The following is a 20,155-nucleotide window of genomic DNA, read 5'->3' as shown; positions in this document are numbered from 1 at the left end:
TTACCCTCTTAAATTTTTCTGACCTAATTCTATTATAGATTAATATAATGAATATGAACAAGATGTTTCCATAAGGTCTTTGATTTATTTAAAATTCCTATTGTATAGTTCTTAGAACAAACCTTGTTGTAGACAGCAGACCTGCTGAAAACTAAAAACTAAAAACAACATATTTCTTCTACCTAATCAATACAGTATATCAAGAAAATAATATAGAAAGAAAAAGTATGAAGTGTTAGGCTGGATTCAGAGAAAAACTCAGCATTGATTACCAAGTAACATGTTATCTCGGGCATGTTACTTAATCTCTCTGTGAATCAGTTTTCTTATTTGTAAAATGGGAAAATAATAGGAATTGCCTCATAGGTCAGTTTTGAGGATTTAAAAAGATAATCTGTATAAGGCATTTAGCATAGTACCTAGTCTACTGTAAAACTTCAACAAATGTTCATTATTATTATTTTTTAAAGTTATAAGTACAAAGATAACCAATAAAATAAAATAAAACCAATAAAAGAGAAATACAACATTTTCTATATATCAAAAGAAATCAGTAAAGTAAAATAGCAAAAAAGCACACCATGTTGAGAAACAGCAAGTAAAACCTAATACACAAAATAACACAATAACTATACATAATAATACTTATAAGATTTGGATCAGAAAAGCTAAAAATAAAGATATGCACAAACATACGTGGGCAGAGAGCCTCCCATCAAGCCTCTTAGATAGCCTCAACCACCAGAGGGCAGACAGCAGAAGCAAGAAAACTACAATCCTGCAGCCTGTGGACCAAAAACCACAGTTACAGAAAGACAGACAAGATGAAAAGGCAGAGGGCTATATACCAGACGAAGGAACAAGAAAAAACCCCAGAAAAACAACTAAATGAAGTGGAGATAGGCAACCTTCCAGAAAAAGAATTCAGAATAATAATAGTGAAGATGATCCAGGATCTCGGAATAAGAATGGAGGCAAAGATTGAGAAGATGCAAGAAATGATTAACAAAGACCTAGAAGAATTAAAGAACAAACAAACAGAGATGAACAATACAATAACTGAAATGAAAACTACACTAGAAGGAATCAATAGCAGAATAAGTGAGGCAGAAGAACGGATAAGTGGCCTGGAAGACAGAATGGTGGAATTCACTGCTGCGGAACAGACTAAGGAAAAAAGAATGAAAAGAAATTAAGACAGCCTAAGAGACTTCTTGGACAACATTAAACGCAACAACATTCGCATTATAGGGGTCCCAGATGGAGAAGAGAGAGAGAAAGGACCAGAGAAAGTATTTGAAGAGATTATAGTCGAAAACTTCCCTAACATGGGAAAGGAAATAGCCACCCAAGTCCAGGAAGTGCAGAGAGTCCCATACAGGATAAACCCAAGGAGAAACACGCCGAGACACATAGTAATCAAAGTGGCAAAAATTAAAGACAAAGAAAAATTATTGAAAGCAGCAAGGGAAAAATGACAAATAACATACAAGGGAACTCCCATAAGGTTAACAGCTGATTTCTCAGCAGAAACTCTACAAGCCAGAAGGGAGTGGCATGATATACTTAAAGTGATGAAAGGGAAGAACCTACAACCAAGATTACTCTACCTGGCAAGGATCTCATTTAGATTTGATGGAGAAATCAAAAGCTTTACAGACAAGCAAAAGCTAAGAGAATTCAGCACCACCAAACCAGCTCTACAACAAATGCTAAAGGAACTTCTCTAAGTGAGAAACACAAGAGAAGAAAAGGACCTACAAAAACAAACCCAAAACAATTGAGAAAATGGTCATAGGAACATACATATCGATAATTACCTTAAACGTGAATGGATTAAATGCTCCAACCAAAAGACACAGGCTTGCTGAATGGATACAAAAACAAGACCCGTATATATGCTGTCTACAAGAGACCCACTTTAGACCTAGGGACACATACAGACTGAAAGTGAGGGGATGGAAAAAGACATCCCATGCAAATGGAAATCAAAAGAAAGCTGGAGTAGCTATACTCATATCAGAAAAAATAGACTTTAAAATAAAGAATGTTACAAGAGACAAGGAAGGACACTACATAATGATCAAAGGATCAATCCAAGAAGAAGATATAACAATTATAAATATATATGCACCCAACATAGGAGCACCTCAATACATAAGGCAACTGCTAACAGCTATAAAAGAGGAAATTGACAGTAACACAATAATAGTGGGGGACTTTAACACCTCACTTACACCAATGGACAGATCATCCAAAACGAAAATAAATAAGGAAACAGAAGCTTTAAATGACACAATAGACCAGATAGATTTAATTGATATTTATAAGACATTCCATCCAAAAACAGCAGATTACACATTCTTCTCAGGTGCGCACGGAACATTCTCCAGGATAGATCACATCTTGGGCCACAAATCAAGCCTCAGTAAATTTAAGAAAACTGAAATCATATCAAGCATCTTTTCTGACCACAACGCTATGAGATTAGAAATGAATTACAGGGAAAAAAACGTAAAAAAGACAAACACATGGAGGCTAAACAATACGTTACTAAATAACCAAGAGATCACTGAAGAAATCAAAAAGGAAATCAAAAAATACCTAGAGACAAATGACAATGAAAACACAACGACCCGAAACCTACGGGATGCAGCAAAAGCAGTTCTAAGAGGGAAGTTTAGAGCTATACAAGCCTACCTAAAGAAACAAGAAAAATCTCAAGTAAACAATCTAACCTTACACCTAAAGAAACTAGAGAAAGAAGAACAAACAAAACCCAAAGTTAGCAGAAGGAAAGAAATCATAAAGATCCGAGCGGAAATAAATGAAATAGAAACAAAGAAAACAATAGCAAACATCAACAAAACTAAAAGCTGGTTCTTTGAGAAGATAAACAAAATTGATAAGCCATTAGCCAGACTCATCAAGAAAAAGAGGGAGAGGACTCAAATCATTAAAATCAGAAATGAAAAAGGAGAAGTTACAACAGACACCGCAGAAATACAAGGCATCCTAAGAGACTACTACAAGCAACTTTATGCCAATAAAATGGACAACCTGGAGGAAATGGACAAATTCTTAGAAAGGTACAACCTTCTAAGACTGAACCAGGAAGAAACAGAAAATATGAACAGACCAATCACAAGTAATGAAATTGAAACTGTGATTTAAAATCTTCCAACAAACAAAAGTCCAGGACCAGATGGCTTCACAGGTGAATTCTATCAAACATTTAGAGAAGAGCTAACACCCATCCTTCTCAAACTCTTCCAAAAAACTGCAGAGGAAGGAACACTCCCAAACTCATTCTATGAGGCCACCATCACCCTGATACCAAAACCAGACAAAGATACTACAAAAAAAGAAAATTACAGACCAATATCAGTGATGAATATAGATGCAAAATTCCTCAACAAAATACTAGCAAACAGAATCCAACAACACATTAAAAGGATCATACACCATGATCAAGTGGGATTTATCCCAGGGATGCAAGGATCCTTCAATATACGCAAATCAATCAATGTGATACACCACATTAACAAATTGAAGAATAAAAACCATATGATCATCTCAACAGATGCAGAAAAAGCTTTTGACAAAATTCAACACCCATTTATGATAAAAACTCTCCAGAAAGTGGGCATAGAGGGAACCTACCTCAACACAATAAAGGCCTTATATGACAAACCCACAGCAAACATCATTTTCAATGGTGAAAAACTGAAAGCATTTCCTCTAAGATCAGGAACGAGACAAGGATGTCCACTCTCACCGCTATTATTCAACATAGTTCTGGAAGTCCTAGCCACGGCAATCAGAGAAGAAAAAGAAATAAAAGGAATACAAATTGGAAAAGAAGAAGTAAAACTGTCACTGTTTGCAGGTGACATGATACTATACATAGAGAATCCTAAAACTGCCACCAGAAAACTGCTAGAGCTAATTAATGAATATGGTAAAGTTGCAGGATACAAAATTAATGCACAGAAATCTCTTGCATTCCTATACACTAATGATGAAAAATCTGAAAGAGAAATTAAGGAAACACTCCCATTTACCACTGCAACAAAAAGAATAAAATACCTAGGAATAAACCTACCTAGGGAGACAAAAGACCTGTATGCAGAAAACTATAAGACACTGATGAAAGAAATAAAAGATGATACCAACAGATGGAGAGATATACCATGTTCTTGGATTGGAAGAATCAACATTGTGAAAATGACTATACTACCCAAAGCAGTCTACAGATTCAATGCAATCCCTATCAAACTACCAATGACATTTTTTATGGAGCTAGAACAAATCATCTTAAAATTTGTATGGAGGCACAAAAGACCCCGAATAGCCAAAGCAGTCTTGAGGGAAAAAAACGGAGCTGGAGGAATCAGACTCCCTGACTTCAGACTATACTACAAAGCTACAGTAATCAAGACAATATGGTACTGGCACAAAAACAGAAACATAGATCAATGGAACAAATTAGAAAGCCCAGAGATAAACCCACGCACCTATGGTCAAGTAATCTATGACAAAGGAGGCAAAGATATACAATGGAGAAAAGACAGTCTCTTCAATAAGTGGTGCTGGGAAAACTGGACAGCTACATGTAAAAGAATGAAATTAGAATACTCCCTAACACCATACACAAAAATAAACTCAAAATGGATTAGAGACCTAAATGTAAGACTGGACACTATAAAACTCTTAGAGGAAAACATAGGAAGAACACTCTTTGACATAAATCACAGCAAGATCTTTTTTGATCCACCTCCTAGAGTAATGGAAATAAAAACAAAAATAAACAAATGGGACCTAATGAAACTTCAAAGCTTTTGCACAGCAAAGGAAACCATAAACAAGACGAAAAGACAACCCTCAGAATGGGAGAAAATATTTGCAAACCAATCAACGGACAAAGGATTAATCTCCAAAATATATAAACAGCTCATTCAGCTCAATATTAAAGAAACAAACATGCCAATCCAAAAATGGGCAGAAGACCTAAATAGACATTTCTCCAAAGAAGACATACAGACGGCCACGAAGCACATGAAAAGATGCTCAACATCACTAATTATTAGAGAAATGCAAATCAAAACTACAATGAGGTATCACTTCACACCAGTTAGAATGGCCATCATCAGAAAATCTACAAACAACAAATGCTGGAGAGGGTGTGGAGAAAAGGGAACCCTCTTGCACTGTTGGTGGGAATGTAAATTGATACAGCCACTATGGAGAACAATATGGAGGTTCCTTAAAAAACTAAAAATAGAATTACCATATGACCCAGCAATCCCACTACTGGGCATTTACCCAGAGAAAACCATAATTCAAAAAGACACATGCACCCGAATGTTCATTGCAGCACTATTTACAATACCCAGGTCATGGAAGCAACCTAAATGCCCATCAACAGATGAATGGATAAAGAAGAGGTGGTACATATATACAATGGAATATTACTCAGCCATAAAAAGGAACGAAATTGAGTCAGTTGTTGGACGTGGATGGATCTAGAGACTGTCATACAGAGTGAAGTAAGTCAGAAAGAGAAAAACAAATATCGTATATTAACGCATGTATGTGGAACCTAGAAAAATGGTACAGATGAGCCGGTTTGCAGGGCAGAAGTTGAGACACAGATGCAGAGAACGGACATATGGACACCAAGGGGGGAAAACTGCGGTGAGCTGGGGATGGTGGTGTGCTGAATTGGGCGATTGGGATTGACATGTATACACTGATGTGTATAAAATTGATGCCTAATAAGAACATGCAGTATAAAAAAAAATAAACAAACAAAACAACTAAAAAAAAAAAAAAGATACGTGGGCAAATGAAAGCGACAGGAACACAAAGGTGTGATCCTGGTAGGTAGGATCTACCCGACAAGGTAGATTTCAAGCCCCAAAGCATTAAACAGCACAAAGGAAGAAACGTTGTAATGTGAAAATCATTCACAACGAAGATAAAACAATTAGGAATATCCATGTACCAAGCAATAAAGGAAGCAACTTATTGCTTCTATTTAAAAAGTTTTCTATTTCTGTTCCAGTGGTTATTTCCTATTAATACTTTTTAATCATATTATAAAAGTGTTAATCCCCATTTTTTATAACCTTTTACTATCTGGCCTATCATTTTTAAATGGCATCCTTTACCACTTATTACCTATACAATAATCAGTAGTCTTCTGTTTCCCCTCTCTTCCTTCCATCTTTCTTTAGTTGCATTCTTTCTAATTTTCTCAGAATATATGATTTTATATTATTCTTCTACTCTTGGGTGATGGATTTATCGATTTAGCTAAGTTGGAATTGTTTTCCAGTATTCTATTCCCTGCCTAGCTCTGGGTTATCCTGGACCACAAGATATTATGTGAGAGAACTGGAAGGTGTTAAAGGCAGCAGCAGCCATATCCTCTCTTGTTGGAAGATTGGTGCAGGGCACCAGGTGCTACTGCAGTTTACACACTCTGTAGCTCATCTACTGGCTCACCTCAGTGGTTGTGGGGTAGCAGCTGGGCCCTGGCAGCTGCACCAGCTCCTGCCAGATCTCCTCCCTCAGCTTTTGCAACTCCTGGGCCAGGCAAGTTTTTAGCTCCTGATGAAGGGAACAAACTTATTTTTCTGGTCACCTCATTATTTAAATTGGAAGCTTACACAGGTTCCAGTTCATGCGTGCAGACTGTAGTTTACCCTTGATCTCCCCTACTTCTTATCCATCTTTCCTTTTCAACTGCCTGAACTTCTGACTCCAAATTGAGGCATTAGACACAGAAGCAACAGCTACATACATGTAGACTAGTTAACCAGCTCCCACAATTACATAAGGTCAAGTGCCTTTAACAAATCCTTATTATTTCTCCTTACTCCTAGTGGCCCTTCTCCTCTGATCAAACTCTGACTGATTCACCAAAATGCCTCATCCTCGTTGGTCACAGCTCTACAAATACATGTATGAAGTCTTCATTCATCCGTTTGGTGTTTCCTTAGTCACACCTGGTTAGAATCTCCCTCAAGTAGATTCACCAAAAAGGGCACATGGGCACAGTATTCTCTGAGTTCTTGGACATTCAAAACTGTCTTTCTAGGACTTCCCTGGTGGCACAATGGTTAAGAATCTGCCTACCAATGCAGGGGACATGGGTTCGAGCCATGGTCCGGGAGGATCCCACATGCCACAAAGCAACTAAGCCCGTGTGCCACAACTACTGAGCCTGCGCTCTACAGCCTGCGAGCCACAACTACTGAGCCCATGTGCCACAACTACTGAAGCCTGAGCGCCTACAGCCCGTGCTCCGCAACAAAGAGTAGCCCCCGCTCGTGGCAACTAGAGAAAGCCCGCTCGCAGCAACGAAGACCCAACGCAGCCATAAATAAATAAATAAATTTATAAAAATAAATAAAAAAAACTTTCTATAACCCTGATTGATTCTTGAAAGGCAGCTGCTTAGATATAAAATCCTTGGTTTGTACTTCCTTAAGATTCTTAGAAATGTTGCTTCACTGTTACCTTGCTTTGTATGTTATTTGTGAAAAGTCTGTCCAGTTTAATTTACATGTCTTTCAAAGTCATCTTTTCCTAGAGGCCCTGAGGACTTTTTTTTTTTAAACATCTTTAAAGTGTAATAGTTTTACTAGCATACTTCTTAGGCTGTTCTGGGTATTTTCCCTGGTATCTAGTAGGCCCTTTCAATATGTAGATTTAAGGTTCCTTTTATTTCTGGAATGTCTTCTTAGATTCTAATTTTAGATATTAGTTCTGGTCAGTTGTTTCAATTTTCTTCTTCAGTCTCCAAAGTAGTCTTATGTTGGATCTCTTCTCCCAGTCTTCCAATTCAATCATTTACTCTCTAACCCTTTCTACTTTTTTTTTTTTTTAAGCTCGTTTTCAGTCTCTAAGTCTGTTTTTATATCCCTGCTTTAGCTCAGTGCCCCTTATAACATTTTTACATGAATTTATTATCCCTTGGACACCCTGTAATTTAGTCTTCATCTCTAATATTATTCGGACTTTTTTCTTCTATTTCTTTTCTGGTTCAATCAACACTCATTTCTTCCTTTGTTTTGGGGTGGGGCGTGTCCATTTGTTTTTAGTTTTTACATTTCTGATTCAAGCTTTTTCATTATTCCCAAATACTTTTAGAGGATATGTCATTCAATATGGAGGACTGTGTTATAGTTTCTGTCAACTTTTTGATTAAGTGAGAATTTTCATCAGCATTTCAACTTTGAATCACATTTTCAGCTTTTTACAGTTTTATATGGATGTGATCTGCTTTTTAATAATCCTAATCATTTTTTGGACAGAGCTCCTAGTTTGAGAGTGCCCTCTTCTGACAGTCCCCCTTTTCTGTGCAGTCTCTTTTCAGATAGCGCCGCTGGAAGAAGGAGTTGATGTGTATATTCTTTTGTTTCTGCAGCATCCTTAACTTTTCCCTCTTATCTTCTTCGTTCCCTTCAGTAGACTGTCTCCAAGGGAAACTACACACACCTCTACATATCTGATTCTCTTCCAGAAGCAATGCTTCTCTGAGGCTTCTGTTCCCAGTCCCACTCTTTCAAGAGCAAGTACTATGTTCTAGTATATCCAAACCTGTGTTCAGTATTTTGCAGTTAGTGTTGGAGTTTCTCTTTCTGCAGGTAAGGGGATTACTCTGTTTGTGCTTTGCCTAAGTCCTCTGAACCACTTTATTTTTTTCATGGAGTCTTTTAAGCCTCCCCCATTTCTGTTCTCAGCACCTGCTGGCTAGTAGCAGCAGGATCTTTAATGGAATTAAGTTTATTTCACAACTTACAGGTAATTTGAAGCCCATGATATTCTCTGTCTCCTAGTATTGCTGAACGTAGGATCAAGTGTGGTTCTATTTACTCTCCCTGTTGTTTTTATGTTTGGGGAGCGGGGGAAACGGACATGGGGAGATTCAAAATTAGGGAGCCACCATTCCCTCCAAACCCAGAAGTAGCAGAGATAGGTTTTTGTTTTTAACATCAGGTTTATTGAGATATAATTTAAAGTAATTTTGTACTTTGATAATTTGTTAATTGAGTAAATAAATATCACTGAGTCCTAAAACCAGCCTCTAACTTAATGGAGAAGAACTAGAAGTTTTCCAGTAAGATAAGGAACAAGGCAGAGATGTCCACTGTTTCCACTACTATTTAACAGTGAGTAGGAAGGGTGGTAGTAGACAACAAAATCAGACAAGAGAAATCAGTTACAAGCGTAAGAACTGGAAATTTTCTTTGCAGATAATATGATAGTATGTTAGGGAAACTCCAGAGAATCAATTACAAAACTAACCCAAATAATAAAAGATTCAGGAAGTTGTGGAATATAAAATTAACACACAGAAATCAATAGACTTTATATACTTACATAATACCCAGTTTTGGAGGATATAATGGTAAACAAAACCCCATTTACAATAAATAGCCATAAACATATGAAAAGACTTGTTCAACTCCACTCTAAAATGCAATTTAAAACTACACCGAGATACCATTTCTCATGTACTAAACCAGTAAAAATGTAAAAATATGTCAACACATTTTACTGGCGCGGCAACGGGGAAAGAGACACCATACACTGTTAGTAAGAATGCAAACTGAGGGAATTCCCTGGCAGTCCAGTGGTTAGGACTCCACGCTTCCACTGCAGGGGGCCCAGGTTTGATCCCTGGTCAGGGAACTAAGATCCCGAAAGCTGCGTGGTGCGGCCAAAAGAAAAAAAAAAAGAATGCAAACTGGTACAGTCCTCCTGGTACGGAACACGGCAGTATCTAACAAAATTGTATATACATTTAACTTTGACCGAGCAATCCCACTTCTAGGAATTTACCCTTAAGATATACTACCAGCAGTACAAAAATGTATCCGCAAGATTATTCAGTGTTTGTAACTGTTAAATATTAGAAACAAAGTAAGGGCCAATACATAGGATAGGAGAGTGGCTGAATAAATTATGGTACACACATACACACACACACACAAAGTACTATGCAGCTACTAAAAATAACCAGGAAGTTCTTTATAAACTGATATGGAGTGACTATCAGGAAAACTTTCACATGATAAAAGTGAAGTGCACAAAAATGTCAATAGTATGTCAGTTTTTATGTTAAAAAAAAGAAGAACTTTAAAAAAAGAAAAAGAATGGGACAGAAAGAATGAGAAGGTAGGAATAGGCAGAAGAGATGGGTGGATGGATCTATACTTTCTGTATAGTTCTGACTTCCAGACCATGTTATAATTTTGCATACTCGAAAACAGAATCAACAGAAATGGAGAAAGGGGGCCTAAAAATACAAACAGAAACAAATGAATCTAGCTATATTTCCAATGAATAACATAACCTCATGGGGGGTGAGAGGGACTAGTTTAAGTAATTTTTAAATTAGTTGAGAGAGACTGGAATCAGAGACACCCCACTAGCAACAAGCACGTCTAGTGCCCAGATCTTGGTTTCTCAAAACCATTCCGAACGTTCAATACTAAAAGGAATGAGAGCTCCTTGGAGAAGTGGCTGATTCAGAGATGGGGCTGGGAAAGTACACGATGAACCCGGAAATATTTTGTTGTGACAAGTAAAGAAGTGCTCAGAGAATGATAAGGACATGTCAGAAGGACACAGGTGATAGCTTGAAGGGGATCCCATTAGTCAAATATGGAAAATTTGAAAATCAAAACAAATGATTGATGATTTATAATAACAAATTAAAAAAGAAACCATGAGTTGAGTCCAAATACATTTTATATATATAATATATATACACAATATATATCTTATTACTTCAAAAAATGTATTTTTTTCCTTTGGTCAATATATCCCAACACTTCTTTGAAAAAGTGATGACTGAGGTGAGATCTAAATGATGAGAAGATGTTAACTGTGTGAAGAGAGCAAGTGAGGAGATTTCAGGGAGAGAAAACAACACATTGAAAAGTGGGACAAGACAGAGACTGAAGAAGGTAAGTGACTAAACACAGAGAACAAAGGGGAACATGGGACAAAACAAGAATAAGCATACAGATAGGGTCAGTCTTGTAAGTCATAATAAGGATTGAGATCTTTTTCTTAAAAGCAATGGAAGTCAGATGGAGAATGAAGTGCAAGTCTCAAAGATACTTCAAACTAAACTCATGAACTTCCCCTCCAAATGTCCTTTCTACAGCGTTTCCTGTCACCAAATGGCACCACCGTCTTTCCAATTATACAAGCCAGAAACCTACCTAGGATATCTCTGTAATAACCAACCAGCCCTCTCTCATCACCCATAGTTAATCCATGACGGAGTCCTATTGATCTTATCATCTATAACGGGCTAAGCTATTATCTTATCTCACAGGGAGCACAATAGCCTTGTCACCGATCCATTTCTTGTCCACTAATTAGCTGCCCACCCAGGAGATGAACTGATCTTTAAAAAACACAAATCTGATCACATCACCCTCTGGCAGAAAATCCTTCCTAGGCTTTCCCAATGGAAAACCACATGCAAAAACCACATCTCACCTCTCCAGCATCTTTTTCCACTCTTCTTCCCCTCCCTCAGGGTACTGTAGCAACCAGGACTTTCTTCAGTTCGTCCAGAATATCATTATTCCTCTTGCTTTAAAGCCTTGACACATAGTGTCTCTCTGCCTGGAACGTTCTCACCTAGTAAAGTCATACCTGTTTTTTAGATCTCAGCTCAATTTTTACTCTTAAAAAAGCTTTCTTTAATTCTTCCAGATTAGAGTAAACCTCACTATTTGTTTTCATAGCAGTCTGTAATTTTCCTTCTTAGCACTAATCAGAAATTATAAAAATATTTGTGTGGTTATTTGATTGTAAGTTTTCCCCTTGTTAGACTGTAATTCCTATTTAGGGACCATACACTGTTTTATCATTTACCAGCATAGTGCCTCATACATAATAGGAAATGAATGGACAGGACATAAATACTGAAGAAACATATTTGTACGATATATAAACCACATCATATTGTCTAAATAGAATATCTATATTGATCTACATACAAGGACAACTGCCAAATAGCTATGCATCTCCTTTTTTCAGTGTCAACAACCTTAAAGTATACAGAAATTTTTCTTAAAATATTTTGCTTGTTCTGTTAATCATACACAATAAAAAATAGGATGTAAAAGATTCTTCCCTTTATGGATCTTTTGCCAACACATGGATCAAAACTACTACCTTTAAAAATAAAACATGGAAAGAAGAAAAAGAAGAAAGAGAGACGAGAGGGAGAGGAAAAAGAAAGGGAAAGAGAAAAGGTGACACCAAATAAAAAGAATAACTGCTTCTAAAATATTAGTAATAAAATAACTTTTTAAAATCATTTAAGAAACTTCAGGGAATTCCCTGGCAGTCCAGGGGTTAGGACTCCGTGTTTCCACTGCAGGGGGCATGGGTTCGATCCCTGGTCAGGGAACTAACTACAAAGGTCTTATTTTTCAGAAACGTATAGACATATAGATACAATTATGCACAGTAGTATATAACAAATTTATATATAGTATATAGCAGACAGTATAGTTTAATCACAGGCAGTATAATAACTTAGTTCAATGCAAAAACTAAAAATATTTAAGGAGTTTTAGATGTTACAAAACCTGTAAGTTGAGGCATTTTGAGATCTAAAAGACGAGCATGACTTTACTAGGCAAGAAAGGATGAAGGCAGGTCACGGAGGCTAGAACACCCCGAGGGAAGGGAAGAAGGATGTGGAGAGATGGAAACATGAAGTAAAAAAATCAAAATCACCCGAACACTAAATAAAAGCAGAGACCAGAAGCAAATATGAATTTTTTTTAAATTTCAAAAACTGACATTTCCCTGTGTCTACATTAAACACTCTGAAAGTTTGCCATATATCAGCCAATATTTTCGTCATACTTTAACTATTTAAGAACAAAGAATAATCAGTATATGGGGTGCTGCAAAAAGGAAGTGTGAAGTGTGTACAAAAAAAAGTTAACATAGCAGGCCCCACTACTATTCTTTCAAAGATCTGCTTACAGGCTGGTCCTTGCCTGTATTTCGGAAGCACTGCCATCATTCCCAGAACTGATGAGAGTAGCTCACAAGGTCTAAAGTGCTGGGTATTGTCTCTAGTGAGCTTCCCTGGTTGGCAACATCCAAACTCACTATAACAACTCCTTGCTGGGGGAATTAAACACCTCTTACGCGACTCCACCGAGAGGACTCGGCTTGCTCCTGGTCTCCCCTGGATTCAGCCCCATGCGTTTTTTCCCTTGGCTGATTCTGCTTTGTGTCCTTTTGTTGTAATAAATTATAGCCATGAGTACAGCTACATGCTGAATCCTGTGAGTCCTCCTAAAGAATTATTGACCTGGGGGTGGTTTTGGGAACCCTGACACAGAGTAAAATTGTATATTGACTCATTAAATGGTTTAGTTTCCCTATAAATTAGAAATACATTCTTCTAATTTTTAATAAAGTGAAAAATAGCATATACCACATAACGAGAATACCAGCGTTTATTCAGCAGTGTTATGGCATTTAGGTTTTTAAAGTCTGATTTAATTATATATTAACACTCACCTAGCAAACACATTTTAAAATATGCCAAGTTTTCCTACTAGATGTTTTCTTATAAAACAAGTGCTTTTCCTTAGATGATAGCCATTGTGCTAAATTTGGGTATTATATATCATTAATGTATCCAGCATAAACAGGTAAAAGAAATTAGAAACCCTCAAGGAGAAACCAGAACCATTCATTACTATTAAGTATCTTTTTACTTTTGCTTTAGATCTTTGGCATTTATAATTTCTTTTATGCTATTGTGAAAGTGATACTGGTCACCATTACAAACCTGACTTTAAAAGCTGTTTACAGAGGAAGGAGACTGAGTATTAAAGTGGGCTTCTTTCAGAGTGTTTTTGAATTAAAATGCACTTCCTCACTCAGCTGAGCATTTCCAGCTTACTGATAAAATGAACTGAATATTTCATGCAATAAAAACAGGCTGCTGAATGTCTCTTCAAGAACATAAATAGCATTGCTGAAGATAAATTCAGAAACATATCAGATAGTAATAAAATAAGACACAGCATCATGATAAATTAGGAGATTGGAATTAACATACACATACTACTATACATAAAATAGATAACTAACAAGGACCTACTGTATAGCACAGGGAACTCTACTCAATATTCTGTAATAACCTATATGAGAAAAGAATCTGAAAAAGAATGGATATATACATATATATAACTCATTCACTTTACTGTACACCTGAAACTAGCATAACATTGTAAATCAACTATACTCCAATAAAAATTAAAAAAAAAAGACAGCAGCAAGAAAGCAAATTTAGTGACAGCCTACTGAACTTTCATATGATAATCTCTAGGTATGCCTGTTTTTGTGAATATGAACTGAACTTATCTTCCAAGCGATACAAAAATCTTTTATTTCTAAGTTACCAGCATCTTCATACAGCAGAATAATGAAGTAATGTTTCTTTGAAATTACAATGTTGAAACCACTTACAAAGTATTTTACTTTTCAGAAGTGTATTTATATATTAAAAAGTTATTATTTTTTGTCACAATGTGTTATAAAAATATTTTCAGTAAACTGGTAAAGAGATTGTTAAGGATCCATTCTAAGAAGCCACTGAATTTGCTTCAGGTATGGGGTTAACCAATTAAGTTAAACAGTCCATTAGGGGTGATCTTAAGTAGGAAATGGTTAACTTTAGGATTTTTAACCCAGTCTGTAAGTGCCATTCTGAAACACAAATCGTACTGTCATCCTCCTCTTAAACAAGTAAATCAAAAACAACCTTAAACATCTCTGTACTTTCAATGGATGAAAAAGTCCATTAACTTGACTATTAAGAACGTTATACAGGGCTTCCCTGGTGGCGCAGTGGTTGAGAGTCTGCCTGCTGATGCAGGGGACACGGGTTCGAGCCCTGGTCCGGGAGGATCCCACATGCCGCGGAGCAACTAAGCCCGTGCACCACAACTACTGAGCCTGTGCGTCTGGAGCCTGTGCTCCACAACAAGAGGCCGTGACAGTGAGAGGCCCACACACCACGATGAAGAGTGGCCCCCACTCGCCGCAACTAGAGAAAGCCCTCGCACAGAAATGAAGACCCAACACAGCCAAAAATAAATTAAAAAATTAATTAATTAATTAAAAAAAAAAAAAAGAACATTATACAAAGCCCTTCATAACGCTGTCTGAACCTTATCTACCTTCCTCTCCTTTAACTTTTCCCAGGGGCCCCTACAATCTTGCGACACTAAACTATTTACCACTCTCCAAACCTACTCTTCTGTGCTTCCCTCCTTGTTTACCTGTCACTTCCTCAGCCAGGAGTGTCCCTCCTGCCCCATTTTCATTTTCAGCTGCACTCTTGCTCATTTTTCAAGTTCCAGCTTAATTGTCTCCTTCTCTTGAGAAATATTTTCCAAAGCTTCTAGGCAAAGCAAGTTACTCCTTTCCCCATGTTCCATAATGCTTTAATTCAACTTTGTTACATATTTCCCCAGCAGTTAGAGTACCCTGCACATAATACATACTCAATAAATGTATTTATTACATGGACTTGAACAAGACACACAAGTATCCAAAACCTAGGAGATAATGAAATACTCATGTTTCTTAAATATAGATGAATTTTTGAAAACATGGTTTAGCTATTGGGAATATTTGAGTTCTTGGTAACTCTCATCAATAGGCAATTCCAATATACAGCCTGTTACAATTTAAAAGCACCTGAAGTTTCACTTGCACTGAAGATTTTACCCAACACTCCTTTTTTTTAAACTAAGTTTCAAGAAATCCTTCATTTTTGTACATGTATACTCTATTCTCATCTTTACTCTCACAAGATCAGTGACCCCCCTCTTCTTTTTAGTCACTGCAAAGAGGACAGCTTCAATTAATTTAAGCCTAATTAAATGGAACCTTTAATTAGTTTCATTTATCCCATATGCTCTTTTTAGAAAGAAGTAAACAAGAAAAAAAAATCTGAAAAAATGCCAAAGTTCTAAAGAAAATATTAAGTATAATCTCTTACATTTTCAGAATTTGTAATACCATAAAAAAGGATTTCCTAGTGTGCTTTGTAAAACATTAACCTTTATAAATAATTTTTAAATAAAGCAGGGTCAAAGAAAAAGTATCTGTTATAATATTTTGCCTTCTAAAGTATTAGTACAGGTAGTAGTTTATGTCACTGGAAATTAAAGGAAGTGTAATCATATTTCCTAATAAGAACTTTAAACCTTTTTATCGCAACAAGAAGAATATAAAATTAGTCACACATTTCATTTTTTCTTTTTTTCATAGAACAAATTTAGGTAAGTCCAGATATACAAAATGACCTTTTTAAAATACTTGATCATGAAAAAAGTAAACTATGTCCTATCTTTAAAGAAAAACCATAGACTAAATGCTGGTTCTTTAGGAAGGCAAACCATTATCACTAAGCTTAATTCTTCATGAAAAGGTACATGGAGTCCTTAATTCATAGATTAGAAATTACTTTAGAATCATTGAAGTCTTGCCAAATGTTTCATTCTCCTATGAGCAAAATGAGTCAGCTACTCTTTCAGTGACTATGCCAGGACAGACTGTTAGAAACCAACTAAAGGGTAGATACCTTTATCAGAGTATGTGTGTTCTAATGCATGAAGATCAGGCAAAAGGTGAATACAGTTTATGCAGCAGTAGGTGAAGAAATCAAGGACGACCACTTTTCCACATAGATCCTTGTAGACAGAAATAGATTCTTCTGTGTTCAGCCATTCTAATCCTGAAATTTACACAAAATAAAAAATGATTAAAGGAAATGATAATTTACTTAAAATTTTCTATTAAAATGTGAACAATTATTATTTCTAAGGAAGGGATTGGCAGGGCAGGAAGGGAGTGAGGAGGTAGGAGATGGGAAAGCTACTATTATGAGACAGTCTGCAAATATAGTAAGAAAAAGCTACTAAATTCTTTCAGAAAGGGTATATTAGTCTGTGTGTGAAAGGAAGTAAGATTAACACATTTAGGTAAAAATAAGAGGAAATATCAAATATTAAAAGGACTTAAGTACATGATTAGGTACAAATGGGCTACTGAGAATGAAGGTCAACCTTAATAATAAACTAAATATCAAGAAACAGTGTTAAAATATAAGGATAAACATACAAAATACCTAAGCCAATTTCATAAGAGAAAGAGCTGAAATGCTCTGGATTTGAGTGAGACCTTAAATACAAAATATTTTAAAAGCAAAGTTAAGCAAAACACACTGCTATTATTACAGATTTCATGGAAGCAACATTAATATTGAAGAAGAGCATGTTCCCTTCCCTCCAAAGAAAAGAAAAACAGAATCTCATTAATCTGTGCTTTTGTAAATTAGAATTTATAATTACTTGACCATGATTTACAATTTTAACTACACACTATGAAGAAAAATTTTGTTAAACAAAAGTAGATTAAAAGTACAGCATCTCTGTTTAACCAATTTAAGAAAACAAAGATAATGAGTTTGTTGCTTATAAGTCAATAAATGCAGCTACTAAAAGTATTAATTATAACTTGAAGCAGGTATTTGGAAATATTTTATAGAAACTGAAAGCCAAAGCTGGGTGGAACAAATGAATAACAGCTAACAACTAATAACAGCAACTGAAGTTACTCAATTAAAACAAAATTCTTAAAAAAAAAAAAAATCTGCAAATCAAACTAATACTTCTGCCAATTAGTCACACCTAGTGAGGTTTAGGGTACAGTGAGGTCTTAACTATCCATTTTGATAAAGTTTTAATTGTATGCCAGATCAAGTGACCCTATAAAACTTCAAACTAATTATGTATATTTCAAATCCTAATATTAAAATATTTATGAATTTGTCTCAAATTTATTTTCTGTAAATAGTCAAGTGACTTAGATTGGGGAGGCAGGGAAAGTATAATTACATGTCAGTTTTTGTGCTAGGTGCTTACCAGACTTAATAATTCACTTTATAATAACAATAACAATGAATATAACTTTAAAAGCTGCTAACAATAACATTTACTGAGCTCTCCTATGAAGTAAGAACTTTAGATATATTATATAGTCTGCATAATAAACCTGAAAGGTAAATAATTGCTTCCATTTTATAAGTGAGGAAAGTAAGGCTTGGCAAAGTCAACTAACTTGCTCAAAATCATGCAACTGACAAATGGAATACTTGGGATTTAATTCCAGGTCTGTCTGAATCCATCCATTATACCACACTGCTTCCCATAAAACATGTTTCTTTGAAGAAATTAACAAAGCACAGTGTTTTTGAGTTATGTTTATGACTTCCTGATTACAGTAACTGATAAAGAAACCAAGAAAAAACTCACATCTAGTATTCTGTTCTCAATAATCAGGTCCAGCAGAAAATTTGACTGTGTCAAATATGAAGCCTGAATATTTTGTTGTATTACGTATGAGTCACAAAGATCAAATCTCATAGTAATAAAATACACTCATCGTAGATACAAACAAGAAAATAAAAACACTGGCCCAAATCCTAGCTGCTGGCATGCCCGTTTTACGACAGGGTACGATATATAACTAACTTCTTAGAGACTTTAAAAAAAAATACACATTCATGTATATAAACTTTTAAAGTTTCTTTGATGGGATAAGAACTAATGCACCCAATTCTTTTGATAGAATGCCACAATAATTCAAGTCCAGTATAGGATTAATAACAGATAAAATAAGCACGTATGAAGGCGAGAGCAAAAGTCTTCGAAAGACACGAGGCTGTCGTCAGAGGCAAGGTTCCAATAGACCTCCCATGAGGTACTGAACCCTGCCACATCCAACCAATTAACTATACATGTGGTTTCAGTGTCATGCCAGGAGACAGGCCAACACCACCAGGCAAAACAATGCCAGTCCCAACCAAAGAAGGTGAAGTTCGGTTTCGTTTATCATAGCAAGATGAGCTTCACAAATAGCACTGCTGGGAATATCAGTTCCCTCGTGCTCCAAACATTCACAGAGCCAGGATTCAAACCTGGAGACAGGCCATAATTGATTCAGATTTTTTAAATTACAAGGTTCACGACTTTGAACGGCACAGTTAAGAAACCGGCCGATGCAGTGGGGGGCGAAGAGGGGGGTGTCTGTATAATCCAACTCTAGCCGTTCTCAGTTGTGAGGCCCTCGGCAGACGACTTAACCTCCCTGCCCCCGGGCCTCAGTTTCCCAACTATAAAATAGGGCTAAGAAGAGCACCTCACACGGTTTGCAGAGAGGATTAAATAAGATAATACGCTTGTGTTTAGGGCTGTGTGTGGCCCATAAGAAGTGATCAATAAATGGAAGCTAAGATGATGCACAAAGATGATGACGATGCTGGGCAACCAGCCTGAAAGGGCATGGACACTGGAATCACTGCCAACAGGGGCCACCAAACAGTCAGGGAAAGTCTATTGAGTTAACACACGGCCCGGGCAGAGAGCGAGGAAACAGAGACGAAGATGCTTGTGCCCGCCCTGCACAAACCCCCGGTCCGCCGCCGCCGCCGCCGCCTGGGGACAGAGACTCGGTTGGGCGAAGCGCCTCTGCCCGGCGCGGCGGCAGAACCACGCCTCGCCCACCGCTTCAGGGGAGGGCGCCGTCCCCAAGGAAGGGGAGGTTCCGGGAGGGGTCCCCACCCCGAAGCCAGCCCCTCACCTTCCGGAAACTCGGGCACTGACAAGTCCTGCTCCCAGCCGTCCACCTTCTGCAGATACTGGTAGACCAGGCTGTCCTTCTCCTCCTGGGTGACGGCGTCGAGCAGAGCGTACTCCAGCGAGGTCTGAGCCGGGAGCAGGCTCGAGAGGCTGCAGCTCCGGGCTCCGGGCGCCGCCATGTTCTCTCCGGACGGTCCAGAGGCGGCCGCAGAGCCCGCGGGACGGTCTCGTTTGGAGGGAGAGGGACTTACGGTCCTTTGGTTTCAAAACCGCACATTCGCCTCACTCTCCACCAGCCCCACGCCACGCTCACAGCACTTTTTTCAAATGCTAAAGTACAAATTGACGCAATTCCCAGGCACGTAATTAAACTACCGTCCCAACCTACCCCGCCCCTTCTAAATCTTCTCGCCGCAGCTGAGCCTGGACAT

General features: G+C 37.2%; 1 protein-coding gene across 1 annotated transcript in view; it reads right to left on the bottom strand.

The window, feature by feature from the left end:
* NHLRC2 (NHL repeat containing 2) overlaps window positions 1–19,903 on the bottom strand; it is a gene marked incomplete at its 5' end in the record, with an annotated part of 60,937 nt that extends 41,034 nt beyond the window's left edge. The window contains 2 exons of the mRNA XM_082407820.1: window positions 16,667–16,819; window positions 19,726–19,903. Of these exons, the coding sequence (XP_082263946.1) occupies window positions 16,667–16,819; window positions 19,726–19,903 (331 nt within the window). The remainder of the gene's footprint in view (window positions 1–16,666; window positions 16,820–19,725) is intronic.
* Between the last annotated feature and the right edge of the window lie 252 nt (window positions 19,904–20,155).

Source organism: Balaenoptera borealis (genome assembly GCF_965194805.1).
Source record: "Balaenoptera borealis genome assembly, chromosome: 10".
Classification (NCBI taxonomy): domain Eukaryota; kingdom Metazoa; phylum Chordata; class Mammalia; order Artiodactyla; family Balaenopteridae; genus Balaenoptera; species Balaenoptera borealis.
This window is presented reverse-complemented; position numbering and strand designations above follow the sequence as displayed.